This window comes from Lissotriton vulgaris, chromosome 7 (genome assembly GCF_964263255.1).
Source record: "Lissotriton vulgaris chromosome 7, aLisVul1.2, whole genome shotgun sequence".
Lineage (NCBI taxonomy): Eukaryota > Metazoa > Chordata > Amphibia > Caudata > Salamandridae > Lissotriton > Lissotriton vulgaris.
Genome location: NC_141695.1, coordinates 1,774,946,650 through 1,774,967,436, shown reverse-complemented (window position 1 = coordinate 1,774,967,436; position 20,787 = coordinate 1,774,946,650). Strand labels below are relative to the sequence as shown.

Sequence of the window (20,787 nt, the reverse complement as noted above, 5' to 3'; positions counted from 1 at the left end):
GGAATCCCTCGTACCTTGAATGATGCAAATAATGCTATTTTACTATCAGATTTACATTTACATTTAAGCAGGGGCTGCTTATTACTCGCTTCACAGGGGACACAACTTTACACACTACAAGGGGGGCTCCGAGTTACACTGCGCCAGAGCCTCCCATACAGAATCCTAACCCTGGCACCACCAGCAATGCACGGCAAGAGAGGCACAACTCCAGTACACAACTCTGCACCACACTCGGCAGCCAGAGAAGGGGTGGCAATCCCCCAGATGGCACAGGCACCCCCATTTCATTTAGAGGCAAAGGGTTCTGCCTGCAGCGGGACATGAATGCCTTAAATGTTGCTGATGACACACTGTGTGGGATGTGCCAAGTGCTTTGTGGTTGTGACCCAGTGGTAGTGATTTCTGGTCTTTGCGCACTTTAGCACTGTGGCGCAGTGTAAAGTGCGTGCGCACTCTGAGTGCATGTGGTGAGATAGGCCTGCCCTCCCATAGGAATGCATGGGGAATGTAGGTGTCCCTGGTAGTTCCTGATGCGTGAGGTGTGCATGCTCGAGTTTGGTATGTGCGAACTCGTGAGAGTGAATGCTGCGCAATGGTATGTGTGGCGTGTATATGTCAAGTGGGGAAGTGCCACTTCTAGACATGGCTGTGTGTGTACTGTGAAGGTGCTGGCGTGTGATTGGCTGGAGCTGGCTGGTATGCCAGGCTCCATGAGTCATGATGGGTCTGCCCGGCGGACTTTACCCGAAGATGTCAGAGCGCTCAATGATTCTAACATTCTATGCTGCCTCCTTAAACAGATGCCTCTTCACCCCTGAAACACTCTCAACACCCCCACCCCCGCTATTAGTACCCCACATCTAACTTGTAACCCACCCCTCTAAGATTTACCAATCACACAAAGAATTAGCTGCAGCTCTACTTGGCAGCCACGGTGGGCAGTACTTCAGGCACCCCCACATTCCATCGAGCGAGAGCACGACAGCCTCCTTTTCAGAAAGACATTCACCTAAGGATAGAATAAACCCTGCCACCACCCCCTTTCCAAAGGAACACCCCAGAAAATCTCACAGGAATCTACAATAAACAAGAAAACGGTCTCAGACTGGTGAGATGGACCCTGGGATGCGTGCACTCGGACGGGCACACAGACAGCGGGAAAGGGGGGCGGGAACGGGCTCACGGACAGCGGGAAGGGGGGCGGGAACGGGCTCACGGACAGCGGGAAGGGGGGCGGGAACGGGCTCACGGACAGCGGGAAGGGGGGCGGGAACGGGCTCACGGACAGCGGGAAGGGGGGTGGGAACGGGCTCACGGACAGCGGGAAGGGGGGTGGGAACGGGCTCACGGACAGCGGGAAGGGGGGCGGGAACGGGCTCACGGACAGCGGGAAGGGGCTCACGGACAGCGGGAAAGGGGGGCGGGAACGGGCTCACGGACAGCGGGAGGGGGGCGGGAACGGGCTCACGGACAGCGAGAGGGGGGGCGGGAACGGGCTCACGGACAGCGAGAGGGGGGGCGGGAGGTGGGAACAGGCTCACGGACAGCGGGAGGGGGGCGGGAACAGGCTCACGGACAGCGGGAGGGGGGCGGGAACGGACAGCAGGACATCGCGCAACCCACCCCTGCAAAGGACACTTCCGAAATGGCGAAAACAAAGCTTTAAAAAAATAAAAAAAACACGCCCACAGCTGCATGACGTGGGTAAAAGCCTAAAATTCTCGGGAACGCCCACAAATCTGATCCGGCTATAACGGACAGATCTCTGGTCCAATGGCTAGCCTCCATTTATGGAGGCTAGCCAATGGAACAGAGAGGAGGTGACCAAGCCACATACTGTTCTCATTAGATTTCGCCTGTGCGAAACGCTGCTTGCGCAGCTTTCGAAAGGAGAAACCTAAAAACTGCCTGGGACATGGGACGGACCAGAGGCCACAAACCTTCCCATCTGAAAAACGTACTGCCCTCGGCACTGTTCCACAGAACAAGACGTTTGAAGCAGCGCCGATATCCTGTTTTTAGAAACTTTACCGTTTGTTATTTTAAAAGTACAGCTAACATGTTGGCAACGTCATACCGGTACCCAACACCAATCCCACTCGATCACAAATGACAAATACATTTACATTTACCCTTCATGTACTACATTTGCACCGCTGTATCCACGCTATTGTAGTTTAATCCAAAAAATGAATAAAGTAACTATCGTGCACCGTTTGCCTATTCGTGGCTCTTTCTATGTCCTATTGTAAAACCCTTCTCCGTACGTTTGAAATACATGAGCATCGCCAAACAGGGAATGCTGGAGCCGTTCCCTGAATCTCAGTTAGATAAACATATACATCAGTCAAGGCTCTTTGATTGGGAAGCAAGGGGTTAGCTGAATTTTGCCACAAAGACAAACATCACTTGATAGACTTTCAGGTTGTGTGGTTTCTGCAGTCTACGGTTTAAATAAAAACTTCAACAACACTGGAGAATTCATTTAAAGAGAAGGCGAGTCTTGGCTGCTGCGTTGCATAATTTAGCTACACATCATGATAAAGGCCCTTTAAGGGGTGATTGTCTATGCTCGATGCATGGGCAGCATGGCTCCTAAACAGGCCCTACAAAAGGAAGCTGGACTATGGTTCGTGAAGAGCACACTTTCATTTAATAACATACATCACTGGACAGGACAGGGGGGGCGAAGTGGTGTTTCTATTGCAGCGTTTAGCTGAAGCACACAAACGCATTTCAAGACATACTCCTTAAAAGGAACAATGAAGGTACATCGCAGATGGCAGTGCTTGTTGAAAACACATGGGGGTCTCCTGACATCTTTAGCTAACCTCTGAAAAAATGGAACAAGTCATGCAAGCATAAGGCGGGGCGTTGATCGGATATTTCACAGTTTAGAAATAAATTAGCATAATGAGACGGACAATTTAAATGGAAGGGTGAACGTGTATTGTGCCATGCAGAGAAAACCCTAACACGTGAACATCAGCAAACAGGCCCTTTAGGCGAAATACGGAGGCGGTTCCGACTTTGCACAACTTAGTCAAAAATCTGAAAATCTCTTGACACCCCCTTTAATGGAACGGCGTTGCGATACTTAGCAAGTACCATAACATTAGTCTCCAGACAGGTCCTTCAAACGGAAGCATGCTCGCTGCACTTGGACCGCACAGATAACGTAAACACATGGCCAGCAGACCTCCCTTTGTGAAGAAGGTTTTAAGTTGCCCACGATTTCAGAGTTTAACAAAACTGCAAGAGCACAAACAGTCAGGGGAAGCACAGAAACGTATCTTGGATTACACAGTTCATCAGCACACACATGGCCATCAGCACACACATGACCACCAGCACACACATGACCACCAGCACACACATGACCACCAGCACACACATGACCACCAGCACACACATGACCATCAGCACACACATGACCATCAGCACACAGCGCGTTTGTGGACAGTTTAGTTACCGGACGGTAATGGTATGCCATTAGAGAGGAAGAAAGATGTGCCTCTTTAGCACACGTATGGAGACCACTTGGAAAGCCCTCCCAAATTGTGTTTATCTCACACGTGATTCGCGAACCAGGGTGCACAGCAGTGAAACTAAACCGCATGTAACTCACTGGAACAGTCCTTTCAAAGTAAGCATGTAGTCTGTCATATGCATTTCACAAAGGACCCAAAAAAATGACAATCACATGACACGTACTGTAATACAAAGCGCAGCACAGAGGAGAGCCGGATTGCACTCAACCAACAACATAAAATGTACTATCCAAGGGGAATTGATAACTGCAATCAATGATGTAAGATTCTAATGTAAACATAACTACACAGATTCCTGGGAGGAACCAATGAGGTGGTTTCCTGTCTCCTTTTGTCTTAAACCATGGGGATTTTTAGACATGCTCTTCACGGTACAGTTAATTGGAAATAAGATCACAGACAAGCAGACACGTGAAAGTAAAGCACGCCTGCGGTCCGTGCAGTGTATCAAAAACCAGTGAACTGCGGAATACAGAACCTTCACGCAAAACAAGGTTTGGGAGTTGCCAATTTAACCAAAGATTTAAACATCCAATAGACAACGAGCACACCTAAGGCGAAAGGGTGTTCCATCATTGCAGTGTCTGTGTGCGAAACAGTTCTCAGAGGCGACGCTGCAGCCTCTAGTCGGTGGAACGCCGCTGTGTGCAAGGCAGTGTTATTTTTCATTATGTCTCAAGCGCCACATGCCTGCATGGCTCTGTCTGGCCCCGGGCTGATACGGTCTGGCGAAGCCTGGCTCTGAGCTGGCTGCAGATGGCTCGCCACAGAATCTCTATGTGCCCTTTGAAGGCTGGTCGGATATTGGAAACCACCTCGGGCTAGTCAAGCCGGCCTGCGCGTAGTACAGTGCCGAGAGGGTGCCTGGATTTTGTCGCAAGGATGCCTGCCCAGATAAACGACGTATTCACTGCATTTATAGGATGCAGGAAAGCGATAGGACAGGCGGTAGGTAACAATAGCTCTGAAGTATCTTTGGGCTAGCTGTACATTGGTCGGCAGCTGCCTGCACCAGAATGCACTCTACACTGCATCCCAAGGTGTCCCTTTAAAGCAGAGGGGAAGGACTGCCCCTCCTGTATTCTTTTGCAATGGTTGGAGGAAACCTCATGCCCCTCCTTCCCCTGACAAAATCAGAGCAAGAGAGCAAATCACCGGGGCTGCGTGGGACTTACCTGCACCCGCTGGAGGGCGGGGCGGAGGCTGGTTGTCCCGGGCACAGCTGGTCGCACTGGAACGGCTGAACCGCGTGGAGCTGAACGGACAGCTCCAGGCGCCGAGATTGTAGTGCGCATACTCCAAAGCTCAGCGGACGAAAAGTAGGGTTTACGGCTCACTGCGCATGCCCTGAGGCAGGATTTCTCTGTTCACAGAGAGCTTCCGGCTCGCTGCGCATGCTCCTGTGCTTATTTCGCAATGATTTATGCAATGGCATCCCGAGGGATGCTGCCAAAAGGTGGACTTTGTTTTGAAGACCCTGCTTCTCCAGGGGCTTACTCTAGGCAAAGAACAAAGAAAGGTGAGACAAGAGAAATATAGGTTGATGAAGAACGACCACAGCTAATAATATACATATATTAAAGCATCACAGAACAGTAATTAATATACTGACAGCGGGGGGGGGGGCGGTCACACGGACAACGGGACATCGCGCAATCCACCCCTGCAAAGGACACTTCCGAAATGGTGAAAACAAAGCATAAAAAAAATAAAAATAAAAAATAAAAACCACGCCCACAGCCACATGACGTAGGAAAAGGGGTGGGATGAGTAAAAATCGCGGGAACACCCACGAATCTGCTCCGGCCATGACGGACAGATGTCTGTTCTAATGTCTAGCCTCCATTTATGGAGTTAGCCAATGGAACAGAGAGGTTGAACAAAGCCACACAGTGTAAGATTTCGCTCTGCGCGAAAGTCTGCTGCGCAGCTGTTGGCGAGGCGAAACCTAAAAATGTCCTTCTTCTCACTACTCCTACACTAGTGCCCAAACAGGTTGTCTTGCACAATCAAAACTTTTGCACCATGGTGCAGAGGTGCGTATGTGCTATCTAACAGAATTTTTACTGAAATCTATCAGACCATTTGTAAAGAGTACTAATTACCCGTGAGGGTCTCAAGGCGCTGGGGGAGCGGTGGGGGAATGCTGCTACTGCTCAAAAAGACGGTCTTGAGGAGTCTTCTGAAGGTCAGCAGGTCTTGGGTCTGCCCTAGGGGGATGGGGAGGGTGTTCCAGGTCTTGGCGGTGGGTTGGGAGAACGATCTGCCGCCGGAGGTCGCTCTTTGGATGCGGGGGACTGTGGCAAGGGCCTGGTCAGCAGAGCGGAGCCGGGGTGTAGAAGGTGAGTCGTCTGTTGAGGTACGCTAGTCTGGTGTTGTGGAGTGTCTTGTGTGTGAAGGTGATCCTCTTGTTGACGGGCAGCCAGTGCAGGTCTCAGGTGGGGTGTGATGTGGCTGCGGAGAGGGATGTCGAGTATCAGGCGTGCAGAAGCGTTCTGAATGCGTTGAAGTCGTTTCAGGAGTTTGTCCGAGGCTCCTGGGTAGAGGGTGTTTCCGTAGTTCAGCCTGCTGCTGACGAGGGTCTGGGTGACCGTTCTTGTTCGGTGGGGATCCACTTGTAGATCTTGTGGAGCATGCGGAGGGTGTTGAAACAAGAGGACGAGACAAAGTTGACCTGCTTTGTCATTGAGAGGGTGGAGTCGAGGATGAACCCTAAGCTACGCGGTCGGTTGGCTACCATGAGTCGTCCAAGGCCGAGGGGGTGGATACGAGGAGGAGGACTTCCGTCTTGTCAGAGTTTAGCTTCAGTCGGTTATTCTTCACCCATACGGCAATGGCTTTCATTCCTTCGTGTAGGTTGGTTTAGGTGGTGGGATAGTCCTTGGTGAGGGACAGGATCAGCTGGGTGTCGTCGGCGTAGGAGATGATGTTGAGGTCAAGCAGTCAGGCGACGTGGGCGAGTGGTGCCATGTAGAAGTTGAACAGCGTTGGGCTAAGGGAGGAGTACTGGGGTACGCCGCAGATGAGCTCAGTGGCTTCGGAGCGGAAGGGGGGAGAGGGGGAAAGCAGACGCTCTGTTCTGCTGGAGAGGAAGGAGGTGGCCCAGTGCTTTCTCTTGGATCCCGGCGTCGTGTGCGTAGTGTGTGGTGGCAAACCGCATCGAAGGCGGATGACAGGTCCAGGAGGATGAGGGCCGCGGTCTCGCCATTGTTCAGCAGGGCCCTGATGTCATCGGTGGCGGCAATGAAGGCACTTTCGGTACTGTGGTTGCTTCGGAACCTCGACTGGGACGGGTCCAGGATGCGAACACAAGTAGCCAAGCGGCGTCGGTGAGCTGCACCTTCAACCAGGTGAAACAAGAAGGTGTGTATAGATTTCCCCTGACGAAGGGCACTGCGAAAGGTGGGGAGAAGGAGAGACACCAAAAGAGATGTGAAGGCGGGTGGGAGGATGGAAAGAAGGTGCAGGACACAGGACCTGGAGCAGGGAGTGTTTAGAGAAGCAAGGGTGGAGGGCAGAGCGGGGGGAGGGGGGTGAATATTGAGAGGGGTAAAAGGGGGGGGGGGTAAAAAGGATGGAGTATGGCGGGGAACAGAGGAAGGCAAGATGGGAGAGAGAAGGATGATCTGGGCAGAGGGGCTGAGACACTCAAACCGGACAACTCCGAGGGGGGTGGGGGAGGGAGGACACACAACCTAGCCAAGATGGGGGATGAGAGACAAGCCGAACAAGCCAGGGGGGGCACCAGAGAAACAAGCTGAACAAGAGGGGGGGGGGGGGGGAAGAGAAAAGCTGGACAGGCCAGGGGGCCGAGAGACAAGCTGGACAATCTAGGCACACTGCCTGGCCCAGGGACGCCGAGCCAGGCGCAGCACTGCCTAGCCCAGGGCCGCCGAGCCAGGTGCAGCACTGCCTAGCCCAGAGCCGCCGAGCCAGGCGCAGCACCGCCCCAGGCGCAGCACAGCTTAGCCCAGGGCCGCTGAGCCGGGCGCAGCACGGCCTAGCCCAGGGCTGCTGAGCCAGGTGCAGCACCTCCCCAGGGGCAGCACTGCCTAGCCCAGGGCCGCAAAGCCAGGCGCAGCACCTCCTAGCCCAGGGCCAAGTCCTGTCCTGTGTCTTCAGTTTTCCTGCATGGCGGACCGGCCTCAGGTGAGGGGACGGAGAAGGAAACACCCCGACTAAAGACGGATTGAAAGGTACTAAGAGGTATGACAGGAACAGAAAACACACTGGCAAAGCCAACGTAGACTGCCCTGAAGACCCACCGGCTTTAACACTGGCCACCCCCGGGCACAACCCCAGCACCAGTGCCAGCTTCCACCCCAGCCCCTGTCCCCGTGCCAGCTTCCACCCCAGCCCCTGTCCCAGTGCCAGCTCTCCACCCCAGCCCCCGTGCCAGCTTCCACCCCAGCCTCTGTCCCGGCCCTCCACCCCAGCCCCTGTCCCAGTGCCAGCCCTCCACCCCAGCCCCTGTCCCAGTGCCAGCTTCCACCCCGGCCCCAGTCCCGGCCCTCCACCCAAGCCCCTGTCCCCGTGCCAGCTCTCCACCTCAGCCCGTCCCAGTGCCAGCCCTCCACCCCAGCCCCTGTCCCCGTGCCATCTTCAACCCCAGCCCCTGTCCCAGTGGCAGCCCTCCACCCCAGCCCCTGTCCCAGTGGCAGCTTCCACCCCAGCCCCTGTCCCAGTGGCAGCCCCAGCCCCCCTCCCAGTGTCAGTTTCCACCCCAGAGTCCTCCTCCACCCCCCTCCCACGATGTATCAATAGTTTTCTGGGTGATGCGGAACATCTCACTGATGGGGGCGGGGGCTATTTTAGGCGGCCGGGAATGTACCATCCTGGGAAGTCCCTGCAACCGGAGGCGCCCGTGGTACCTGGCACGAGGGAGGGGGTGGGTACAGGAATGAGGGGGGGAGGCAAGAAGAGGGGGGGCTCACTGGAATGGCAGCCCCTCCCCAGCCCTTTATCTCTGAACCAGGAGTTCCCAGCACTTAGCTCTGACTCAAGGCCCCTCCACTTGTTATGGTAATGACCCCCCACCCCCCTCCACTCCGCAGGGAGGAGAGCCTCGTGCAAGCAGAGGGTTTAAGAGCACAGACAGTGCCTTCCCAGTGTATTCCTGGGGTTGGAGTGTCTGCCTCTTTGGAGTATTTTCCATGTACTTGTGTTCGGTGCCCTTTTGTAACCTGCACACACCACTTTGCCCTTGTAACACGGTTTGCTACCTCTCACATGTTTTTACCTTTGATACTTGCACAAGGGCCACCTCTGCCTACGTAACGCTTGTTCTTGTGCCGGAGTGTCTAGCACCTTTTGCAGTATTATACCTCAAATGATACCTTGTTTTCTCTTATATCCTGCACACTTGTCACTTTTTCCTCCTGTGCACTTTTTACTACCTCATGTATTTTGTTTGCTCACAATTGTCACTTTACCTTATGTAACGTATGCTTTTGTAATCTGTTCTTTTGTAATGTTTCTCATTATGTTTCATTTCTGTTCCTTTTGTGAAGCGCTCTGACACCTTCGGGTAAAGTCCGCGCTATATAAAAATGCATAAATAAATAAATAAATAAAAAGACAGCAGCAGTGCAGGCCTCGCTCGTGCACACAGAGCTCGTGCAGCACAGACAGCAGCAGTGCAGGCTTCACTCGTGCACACACAGAGCTCGTGCAGCACAGACAGCAGCAGTGCAGACTTCACTCGTGCACACACAGAGCTCGTGCAGCACAGACAGCAGCAGTGCAGACTTCACTCGTGCGCACACAGAGCTCGTGCAGCACAGACAGCTGCAGTGCCGGCTTCACTCGTGCACACACAGAGCTCGTGCCGCACAGACAGCAGCAGTGCAGGCTTCAGTTGTGCACACACAGAGCTCGTGCAGCACAGACAGCAGCAGTGCAGGCTTCAGTCGTGCACACATAGAAGCAGCGCAGCACAACCAGCAGCAGCGCAGCACAACCAGCAGCAGCGCAGCACAACCAGCAGCAGCGCAGCACAACCAGCAGCAGCGCAGCACAACCAGCAGCAGCGCAGCACAACCAGCAGCAGCGCAGCACAACCAGCAGCAGTGCAGCCTTCCCTCAGACACCAGGCAGAGTATGAAGAACAGTGAAGCTTCTCTAAGCCGCTCCGGGTACATCATGGGTGCAAGCACCGCAAGCATCCTTCTCACAAACCAACAGCTGTATCAAAGTGAACCACAGTCCCACAGACACCAGCGCATCACAAGCCTGAAGGGAGGGTCCCACCAGGACAACAGACCTCCAGTACAGGACAAGAGCCGGACCAGGAACTCAGCCATAATCAACTTTCTGAGCATGAGGCCCCCTATTGTGGAGGACAAGGGTCGTCTGTGGCTTCAGCGGCTTCCGGCAACAACGGAAGACCTGGCCTGGAGGTCGGTAAACAGGTACTAACCAGTGCGCAAACACTGCTGACACCACAGGCCCAGAGCAGGGGACGAGGCACGGCAGAGGCGAACAGGTGGGGACACCACTGGCCAAGGGTACAGGGCCGCCAACCTCCATGGGCGCAGACCCAGCCAACACCACACACCACCTGGGGCGCAGAGGAAGCCAACACCACACACCACCTGGGGCGCAGACCCAGCCATCCCACCGCAGGCGCAAAGCCAGAACAAACCACCACGCACAGCCCATCCTCCCGACTGCGCCTCATCCAGCGTCACTATTTGCACGCCACCTATCCAACACTGCTGCGTCTCTGGAGGGCGGGTAGAAGACTTCCGTCGCAGTGCAACTGTTGTGTGGCTCGGAGGCAGACTTACCATGTGGTGTGGTCGTGTCCCATTATTGCACAATACGGGTCATCTGCTGTGGGGTTTTGGAGGTTGTGTTGGAGAAGTTGGTGGAACCTTCTCTCAGACTGGCGCTGCTGGGGTACTCAACAACCTTGGGGTCCCAGAGTGGGCTTGGGGATGTTGCTCGCTAAACAAGACTCCCAAACTTGCGATGGACTGGTTCTCCAAGCTGGAGGTGCCCCTATACCGGCCCGGGGGTGGCCGCACAAGCGTGCCAAGATATGGGGTTGGTGGTGGGCTTATTCTGAACTCAGTGTGGTTGCATCCTCGGGGTGAGCTGCCGGTGACCCTCTTTCTGTGTTGTCGTACTCTGGGATTCGGCGTGGGATGGGCGAAGAGGTGCATTTGCTTGTATTTCTGTTCTTGTGAAATAATACAAACTGGTAACAATAAAATCTGATGGATCTTATCTAAATTTTTCAACTTGCGCAATGGTCAACACCGAGGGGAGAGCAAATCACGGAAACACCGAGGGGAGCACAGATCACAGACTGCATGTACCATGATGCAAAGGAGTAAACTTTTCTGGGATGTGATGTAGTGTAGGGCCACGCAGTTTTCTCTGCACAAACTGATTTTATTAAACGTTCCCAATGTTCTTTTTTGTACAAAAGGCTGTGGTCCCGGTGCGGAGAGTAAGGGGGGGGGGGGGGGGGTGCAGACGTAAAGATACGACCCGTAAATGACGTCTGTGAATACCAAAAGCCGTAAAGTTAGACTTGTCTCAGACTGCCTTTATGAACCCTGCCCTACAGCCACTACACAGTAAAATCATCTATTAAACTATTTTATTATTTTGTTTGTCCACAGCTAGCTCCTTGTCCCTAGTGCCGGTGTCTGGGAGCTAGGCATTGGTTCAGCAGACAATGTTGCTGCTGAAGAAGACATGAGCGACACAAAAGTTGTTTAATGGAGCAGACTATTTCCTAATAATGGCCTTGGATGGCTCGGCTTTCAACACAGGAAAAACATCAAAGGACAGAAAATACTCCTGGGAAGGGAACGGGACAGTATCAGTGGTGAAGACAATCACTGACTTTATGCTGGACTGCAGTATTTTGTGGTGGTTCCCCATGCAGCAGGCGGCCATCACCGAGTGTTATGTGGATGGGTTGTTGCTTTGCAGGGGGTGCTTAAAGCAGCAGGTGGTTTCCGGGCATCACCGAGTGTTATGTTGACGGGTTTTGTTTCCAGCGGTTCTTCTAAAGCGAGTTCACCGAGCTTTATGTTGATGGTGTAGTGGCTTTGCAGGGGTTCTTTTAAAGCAGCAAGCAGTTTTTGTTTTTTTTAGGGGGGGGGGGGGGGGGGGGGTTCATTCACTGAGTGTTATGTGGAGGATGCAGTTGGTTTGCAGTGGTTCTCTTAAAGCATCAGGGGTGTTTGGGGGTTCACTGAGCATTATGTTGATGATGTAACTGTAGTTGGTCTGCAGTGGTTATTTCAAAGCACCAAGACTTCCCAGAGGGCAGGTGACGTCAAAGCGCTAAAGGGGGGGGGGGGGCTCATTACCAGAGCTCTCAACACAATAGATCGAAGCTGGCCTGCCCACCCTTTCTACAGGAATAGCCTGTCCAGCCCCCCCCCCACCACAGCAAACCTTGTCACTGACAAAGGGGGGGGGGGGGGGGGGGGTGGCTGTACGGCCCTCATTGAGGGCCCTTCTCTGGCTCACGCGGACCCCAGACCCTCTGCATCCACCGAGACCCCTCAGTTATACCGCCAGCGCCCCCCCCGCTAGAGTGACCCCTGTCGGGCACAGGTCCAAACCGAGCCCCCCCCAGGGTCATGGGGCAGTGAGCTGTCCACCGTCCCCATACCCTTCCTGGCCTGCCGACCAGCCCCCTCACCCCCCCCCCCCCGGCCTCGGGGGCTCGCTCCTCAGAAATGTTGAAAGGAGTGACGTGTGCAACCAGCGCCAGCGACCCCTGTAAATTCAGTAAAACAATAAAGCGCAACTGTTTGTACAAGAGCAGAGCGGGGAGAAATGCAGAGCGCACAACGCACCCCGGGGGGGAGGGGGGGGGGGGGGGGGCATGAGAAGAAAAGAGGAGAGGCCGGGACCCTCAATAACATCCTTGAGCTTGGCGAGCGCCATGACAACACCGCCCCCCCTCCCCCTAAAGGTGAAAAACAGGAAATACCGCGCAGGCCCCACCCAGCCCATCACAGGAACATTCCTAACAGCCCCCACCCACCCACCTTCAGACTCCGCAAACTCCATTCCAAGAAAGATACGGTTATAGAAAGATTACAGACATTTCTATTTCTTTAATAAAAAAAAAGCAGACACTATTAGTAACCTCAAACCATGCACGGCGGGGTCCAGCACGACCACTTGTACATTATACAATTTCAACATTACGATGTTCCCAGCCCAGACCCCACACAACCCCCAGCCCAAAGGCCCACAAACGTTTCAAATCTACTAAAAACAGTAAAAAGTTGACCAATAGAAACACAGTTCATTCTGCCCCAAACAGGATTCCAAAGTGCGGGTGAGTTTAAAGAATTGAAAACAGCCCCTTTCACCCCACAGCCGCTTCCCACGCCCTCCCTATAGGGGGCGCTCCTTTACCCGACAGTCTTACTAAGAACATTATCACAATCGCACCGACCCCACCTTCATCCCTGCTGGGCCGACAACACTGACCACCATAGATAATTATACCTAAGGGAGCCCAGGACACCCCGCTGTAGTAACATTACCCTAAGGAGCCCAGACACCCCGCTGTAGTAACATTACCCCTAAGGAGCCCTGGCCACCCCGCTGTAGTAACATTAAGGAGCCCTGGCCACCCCGCTGTAGTAACATTAACCCTAAGGAGCCCTGGACACCCCGCTGTAGTAACATTCTAAGGAACCCTGGACACCCCGCTGTAGTAACATTCCTGGACACCCCGCTGTAGTAACATTAGCCCTAAGGAGCCCTGGCCACCCCGCTGTAGTAACATTACCCCTAAGGAGCCCTGGCCACCCCGCTGTAGTAACATTACCCCTAAGGAGCCCTGGCCACCCCGCTGTAGTAACATTACCCCTAAGGAGCCCTGGCCACCCCGCTGTAGTAACATTACCCCTAAGGAGCCCAGGACACCCCGCTGTAGTAACATTACCCCTAAGGAGCCCTGGCCACCCCGCTGTAGTAACATTCTAAGGAACCCTGGACACCCCGCTGTAGTAACATTACCCTAAGGAGCCCTGGCCACCCCGCTGTAGTAACATTACCCCTAAGGAGCCCTGGACACCCCGCTGTAGTAACATTACCCCTAAGGAGCCCTGGACACCCCGCTGTAGTAACATTACCCCTAAGGAGCCCTGGACACCCCGCTGTAGTAACATTACCCTAAGGAGCCCTGGCCACCCCGCTGTAGTAACATTACCCTAAGGAGCCCTGGCCACCCCGCTGTAGTTACATTACCCCTAAGGAGCCCAGGACACCCCGCTGTAGTAACATTACCCTAAGGAGCCCAGGACACCCCGCTGTAGTAACATTACCCTAAGGAGCCCAGGACACCCCGCTGTAGTAATATTACCCCTAAGGAGCCCTGGACACCCCGCTGTAGTAACATTACCCCTAAGGAGCCCAGGAAACCCCGCTGTAGTAACATTACCCCCAAGGAGCCCTTGACACCCCGCTGTAGTAACATTACCCCATAGGAGCCCAGGACACCCGCTGTAGTAACATTACCCCCAAGGAGCCCAGGACACCCCGCTGTAGTAACATTACCCTAAGGAACCCTGGACACCCCGCTGTAGTAACATTACCCCTAAGGAGCCAAGGACACCCCGCTGTAGTAACATTACCCTAAGGAGCCCTGGACACCCCGCTGTAGTAACATTACCCTAAGGAGCCCTGGACACCCCGCTGTAGTAACATTACTGGCTACCCCGCTGTAGTAACATTACCCCTAAGGAGCCCTGGCCACCCCGCTGTAGTAACATTACCCCTAAGGAGCCCTGGCCACCCCGCTGTAGTAACATTAACCCTAAGGAGCCCTGGACACCCCGCTGTAGTAACATTACCCCTAAGGAGCCCTGGCCACCCCGCTGTAGGAACATTAACCCTAAGGAGCCCTGGACACCCCGCTGTAGTAACATTCTAAGGAACCCTGGACACCCCGCTGTAGTAACATTCCTGGACACCCCGCTGTAGTAACATTACCCCTAAGGAGCCCTGGCCACCCCGCTGTAGTAACATTACCCCCAAGGAGCCCAGGACACCCCGCTGTAGTAACATTACCCCTAAGGAGCCCTGGACACCCCGCTGTAGTAACATTCTAAGGAACCCTGGACACCCCGCTGTAGTAACATTACCCTAAGGAGCCCTGGCCACCCCGCTGTAGTAACATTACCCCTAAGGAGCCCTGGACACCCCGCTGTAGTTACATTACCCCTAAGGAGCCCTGGACACCCCGCTGTAGTAACATTACCCTAAGGAGCCCTGGCCACCCCGCTGTAGTAACATTACCCCTAAGGAGCCCAGGCCACCCCGCTGTAGTAACATTACCCCTAAGGAGCCCAGGACACCCCGCTGTAGTAACATTACCCTAAGGAGCCCTGGCCACCCCGCTGTAGTAACATTACCCCTAAGGAGCCCTGGACACCCCGCTGTAGTAACATTACCCTAAGGAGCCCTGGACACCCCGCTGTAGTAACATTACCCTAAGGAGCCCAGGACACCCCGCTGTAGTAACATTACCCTAAGGAACCCTGGACACCCCGCTGTAGTAACATTACCCCTAAGGAGCCCAGGACACCCCGCTGTAGTAACATTACCCTAAGGAGCCCTGGACACCCCGCTGTAGTAACATTACCCCTAAGGAGCCCAGGACACCCTGCTGTAGTAACATTACCCCCAAGGAGCCCAGGACACCCCGCTGTAGTAACATTACCCCCTAAGTAGCCCTGGACACCCCACTGTAGTAACATTACCCCTAAGGAGCCCTGGACACCCCGCTGTAGTAACATTACCCCTAAGGAGCCCTGGACACCCCACTGTAGTAACATTACCCCTAAGGAGCCCAGGACACCCCGCTGTAGTAACATTACCCCCTAAGTAGCCCTGGACACCCCACTGTAGTAACATTACCCCTAAGGAGCCCAGGACACCCCGCTGTAGTAACAATACCCCCTAAGTAGCCCTGGACACCCCACTGTAGTAACATTACCCCTAAAGGAGCCCTGGACACCCCGCTGTAGTAACATTACCCCTAAGGAGCCCTGGCCACCCCGCTGTAGTAACATTAAGGAGCCCTGGCCACCCCGCTGTAGTAACATTAACCCTAAGGAGCCCTGGACACCCCGCTGTAGTAACATTCTAAGGAACCCTGGACACCCCGCTGTAGTAACATTCCTGGACACCCCGCTGTAGTAACATTAGCCCTAAGGAGCCCTGGCCACCCCGCTGTAGTAACATTACCCTAAGGAACCCTGGCCACCCCGCTGTAGTAACATTACCCCTAAGGAGCCCTGGACACCCCGCTGTAGTAACATTACCCTAAGGAGCCCTGGCCACCCCGCTGTAGTAACTGGTTTGCAGGTATACACCCCCTCACGCACACAACACACTTTAGGTGGAGAGGTGTGGCGCAGCGGCCAGGCTCCTCACGCAACTTTTGTAGCTACAATTCAGCTGATACCTGAGCTTGAAACAAGTACACCTTACCCCCCCCCCCCCTCCCGGGGCGCACCCCAGGGTGTCCGCCCTCGCCCCGGGTGCAGCTCGGAGGGTTTGGCAGTGGAGGCCACAAAGTCGTCATCGAGGAGACACACCTGGGCCCGGCAGGTAGGAGCCGAGGGTGACCTCCTCCGGGGGGGGGGGGGGGGGGGGGTAGACCGGAAGAGAAGGGGCTGGGGTGGGAGCATGGGGAGGCTGGGGTGAGAGCAAGGGGGGGGGGGCTGCGGTAAGAGCAAGGGGGGGCTGGGGTAAGAGCAAGGGGGGGGCTGGGGTGAGAGCAAGGGGGGGCTGTTAATTTGAGCGGGAAGCGCGGGGCTGGGGTTCGAGGGGGGGCAGCGGTGCCTCGATTGAGGGGTGCAGCTGCCCCGAGGCACGGGGGGGGCGGTTAGGAGGTCGGCGGGGGGGGGTGGTATCTTTTGGGGGGACTCACCGTGGCCGCACAGCAGCAGCAGCGGCAGGAGCAGCAGCGCCGCCCGGGGGCCCATGCTGGGGGCCCGGGGTCCCTCTCGGCCTCCCTCTCCCTGGAGGTCTCTGCTGGGCGCCTGAGGGTCTCGCCCTCTGGTCTCCTCAGGCCCTCTCTCGCTCTCCTTGGGAGTGTCTCTCGTCCAGACCCTGGAGGTCTCTTTCCCTCTGGTCTCCTAAGGTCCTTGGAGCGTCTCTCGCCCTTCGCCAGGGAGACTCTCTCAGGCCTCTCTCTCTCTCTCTCTCCTTGGAGTGTCTCTCCCTCTGCTCTCTTCAAGGCCTCCGAGGTGTCGCTCTCTCTCGTCCAGGCCCTTGGAGCGTCTCTTCCACCCTTTCCCGGGGAGTCTGTCGCCCTCTCCTTGTGAGGGTCTCTCTCCTTCAGGTCTCTTCGGGCCCCTGGTGCCTCTCTCGGGCCCTCGGTGCGTCTCTTCCTCCTCGGTGCCTGCCCTGCTCTCTCCCCCTCCAGTCTGGAGCTTCCCTCCTCGGCTGTCCCTGAGAGTGACGCACCCTGTGCTCCTCCCCACATCCCAGCCCCCACCCCCTGCTCCAGGCCCTCCCCTCGCCCCTCCTCCCCCGCCTCTCCCTGCTCCCTCAGTGTCCCTCCCTCCTGCCTCAGCCCTGCCCTCACCTCACCCATCGCACAGCGCTTGCACAGCGCGGCAGCATTCATAGCGCTTCCTTCCGCTCCCTGGGACGCTGCAGCGCTTGTGCACGGGCCTCCGTGGCCTGGCACTGCAGGGCTCAGAAGCTTAATGTGAAATGTTGGGGCCCCCTGCAGCACGTGACGCGGGGCCCCTGAGACTCCCATACCTCACCGATACTCACAGGATTTGAGCTGAACCCCCCCCCCCCCACAGTTCAATAAATAAATGAACAACAAGCATTGGAAATGCAATAGGTCTCGCATTAGGAAAGTTTGAGCGATTGTTATTGTAAATGACACTTTTTTATTTATGTGTTGGTTTTGAAAATAGCAAAATTAATAGCTTTGTTATTTACAATGCCAATAGTTTTAACTTTCGCAAATGTGACACCTATAGCATTTGTAATGCAATGTGTGTTGTATTTACGTGACTTAGATGTATTGATATTACAAATAACAATGGCTTTTATTTTTGTGGATGTGGTGGTGGATGTGGTGGTGGATGTGGCGGTGGATGTGGTGGTGGATGTGGTGGTGGATGTGGTGGTGGATGTGGTGGTGGTGGATGCGGTGGTGGTGGTGGTGGATGGGGTGATGGATGTAGTGGTGGTGGGTGTGGTGATGGATGTAGTGGTGGTGGGTGTGGTGGATCTGGTGGCGGTGGATGTGGCGGTGGATGTGGTGGTGATGGTGGATGTGGTGGTGGTGGATGTGGTGGTGGATGTGGTGGTGGTGGATGCGGTGGTGGTGGTGGTGGATGGGGTGATGGATGTAGTGGTGGTGGGTGTGGTGATGGATGTAATGGTGGTGGGTGTGGTGGATCTGGTGACGGTGGATGTGGCGGTGGATGTGGCTGTGGATGTGGCGGTGGATGTGGCAGTGGATGTGATGGTGGATGTGGTGGTGGATGTGGAGGTGGATTTGGAGTTGATGGTGGATGTGGTGGTGGTGGATGTGGTGGTGGATGTGGTGATGGTGGATGCGGTGGTGGTGGTGGATACGGTGGTGGTGGTGGATGGGGTGGTGGATGTAGTGGTGGTGGTGGATGCGGTGGTGGTGGTGGTGGATGGGGTGGTGGATGTAGTGGTGGTGGGTGTGGTGGATCTGGTGGCGGTGGATGTGGCTGTGGATGTGGCGGTGGATGTGGCAGTGGATGTGATGGTGGATGTGGTGGTGGATATGGTGGTGCATGTGGAGGTGGATTTGGAGTTGATGGTGGATGTGGTGGTGGTGGATGTGGTGGTGGATGTGGTGATGGTGGATGCGGTGGTGGTGGTGGATGGGGTGGTGGTGGATGTAGTGGTGGTGGGTGTGGTGGTGGATGTGTTGGATGTGGTGGTGGATGTGGTGGTGGTGGTGGGTGTGGTGGTGGATGTGGTGGTGGATGTGGTGGTGGTGGTGGGTGTGGTGGTGGATGTGGTGGTGGATGTGGTGGTGGATGTGGTGGTGATGGTGGATGTGGTGGTGGATGTGGTGGTGGTGGATGCAGTGGTGGTGGTGGTGGATGGGGTGGTGGATGTTATGTGACAGTAGCGGGGGTGGGAGGTGAACGCTGTGGTAGAGATGCTACTGCCTCCGGGAGTTGTGATAAGGCTGCCAGCTGCAAGGCCGTGGTACAGGCTCCAACCTGGCAGTGACAAGGCGCCCCCATAAGTGGCACACAGATAGCCTTGTAATCATGACTTCTAGACTTAGCGTATCCAGATTACTTTCACCTCTAAGAAATTCGATCAGCTTAAACATAAAGGTGGATTTAACAAAGAACAACCCTTTTTACACGATTAACTTGCGCACAGAAAGCAAAGTATTCAGTTTGCGACAGCTCCTCCGTTTCCGATAAAGCAAGACCCGCAAATTAAAAGGAAGCTTTCTAAAGAATTATTTACAGCGTGGAAGGCGCCCGGCGTGAACCCTCGACAGATGCTAGGTGTGACGTTTCACTAATTGTACTGCCTGTTTGCTCGGTGAAGCGGCACGCTCTAGACACTGTAACACACGTTGGATAAAGTGCCAGTTCTTTTGAAGTTAATGGATTTCATTGTGCAGCATGAGGGGGGCAATATGGGCCCAGGTGGGCTGTTTGCACCCACATAATCTTGGTAGGGAACTTTGTGAGCACTGACAGTTGCCTCAAAAAATGCAGGCCGCTATGTAGTAAGATTTGAGGGTCTGTAAATATAGACTTTAAAAAAACAGTAAATAGGCTCTTGGTGTGTTGACATTTTAAAACTGATGACTTCTCACTTTCTGTAGTTAACATCTCATCTGCTGGGCAAAGAGTCTGCACCCTCTCTGGTTGTTTATGCTGTCTCACATACTTAAAGTTGCGGCAAGGTTGTGCTGGGAGAGAGAGAGTGGGGAGGAGAGTAGGAGGAGGAGGGGGGAGGAGAGTAGGGGAGGCACGGCCTAGCGGTCGTGCAACCAAGAAGTGAGGGGGCAGAGCTGGGGGAGATAAAGCAAGACCCGCAAATAAAAGGAAGCTTTCTAAAGAATTATTTACAGCGTGGAAGGCGCCCGGCGTGAACCCTCGACAGATGCTAGGTGTGACCTTTCACTAATTGTACTGCCTGTTTGCTCGGTGAAGCGGCACGCTGTAGACACTGTAACACGCGTTGGATAAAGTGCCAGTTCTTTTGAAGTTACCGTGCAACCAAGAAGTGAGGGGGCGGAGCTGGGGGAGATAAAGCAAGACCCGCAAATTAAAAGGAAGCTTTCTAAAGAATTATTTACAGCGTGGTGGAGGCTGTGAGAGAGAGAGTGGGGAGGAGAGTAGGAGGAGGAGGGGGGAGGAGAGCAGGGGCCTGGAGTGCGGCTGAGGGAAGTGACGAAATGCGACACGGCAGGCAGGGGAGGGGGCGGAGCGGGGGTGTGGGAGGAGTGCGCCTGAGGGAAAATCCATGCAAGGCAGGCGGCTGGGGGCATGTGCACGAGCTTTCAAGCTCAATGCGCATGTGCATTGAGCTTGAATTTCACGGGCACTGCAAGGAATCGCCACGATTCCTTGCAAGTTAGTTAAGAGTGTTTAAGCCCCCATAGTCTCGCAAGCTCGATGCGCATGCGCATCGACAGGCGAGACCTAAAAATAAATATGGGGTATCTGCGGTACAGGGTGGGGGGGTGGGTCGGTTACACCCCTGCCTGGGCCACAGGTAGTATCTGGCAATGAAACGCCCATTTATGCAGCAGATTGAATGACCCTTCTACCGAGGAAACGCAAACTATGCAGGGCCGGCCTGGCCTTTCATCCCGCACTTCCCCGGTGGGCCCAGCCCCCGAGGCAGTGCTGTAAGTCCCTGTGTTACGTCCTGTGATGCGGGACTGAACCGCAGCGAGCGCGCTGCAATAACTACACACGAACACAGTATAGCTATTCGGGCGCGGACTGCCTTTCGCGGTTTTTATCTACGCAGTCAGTCGAAACTTTATTCGGTTATTAAAACAAAATAACCATAAAAGTACATTTAAACAATCACAGTTAATAAAGTTCTTACAATACACCAAAAATAGTTCCACATAATTCAGATTACAATTGATTTTCGTGATTTGAAAACATTTTTAAGAAATGAAGAAATAAATACTACAGAAATAAATACTACAGAAATAAATACTACAGAAATAAATACTACAGTTAAA

At 54.5% G+C, this 20,787-nt stretch overlaps 1 protein-coding gene across 4 annotated transcripts in view; it reads right to left on the bottom strand.

Moving 5' to 3' along the window:
* The window catches only part of LOC147706651 (nectin-2-like), a 205,591-nt gene extending 188,571 nt beyond the window's left edge, over nucleotides 1-17,020 (bottom strand). The window contains exon 1 of one of the 4 annotated variants that reach the window (XR_015297682.1): nucleotides 16,480-17,013. Coding sequence is in view for 3 of the 4 variants with exons in the window: in XM_086933151.1 (XP_086789277.1) it covers nucleotides 16,480-16,534 (55 nt within the window). In the remaining variant the exon portion in view is untranslated. Of the gene's footprint in view, nucleotides 1-16,479 lie in introns of all 4 variants that reach the window. The other 3 variants (XM_086933151.1, XM_086933153.1, XM_086933152.1) reach the window with 3 other exon arrangements.
* Between the last annotated feature and the right edge of the window lie 3,767 nt (nucleotides 17,021-20,787).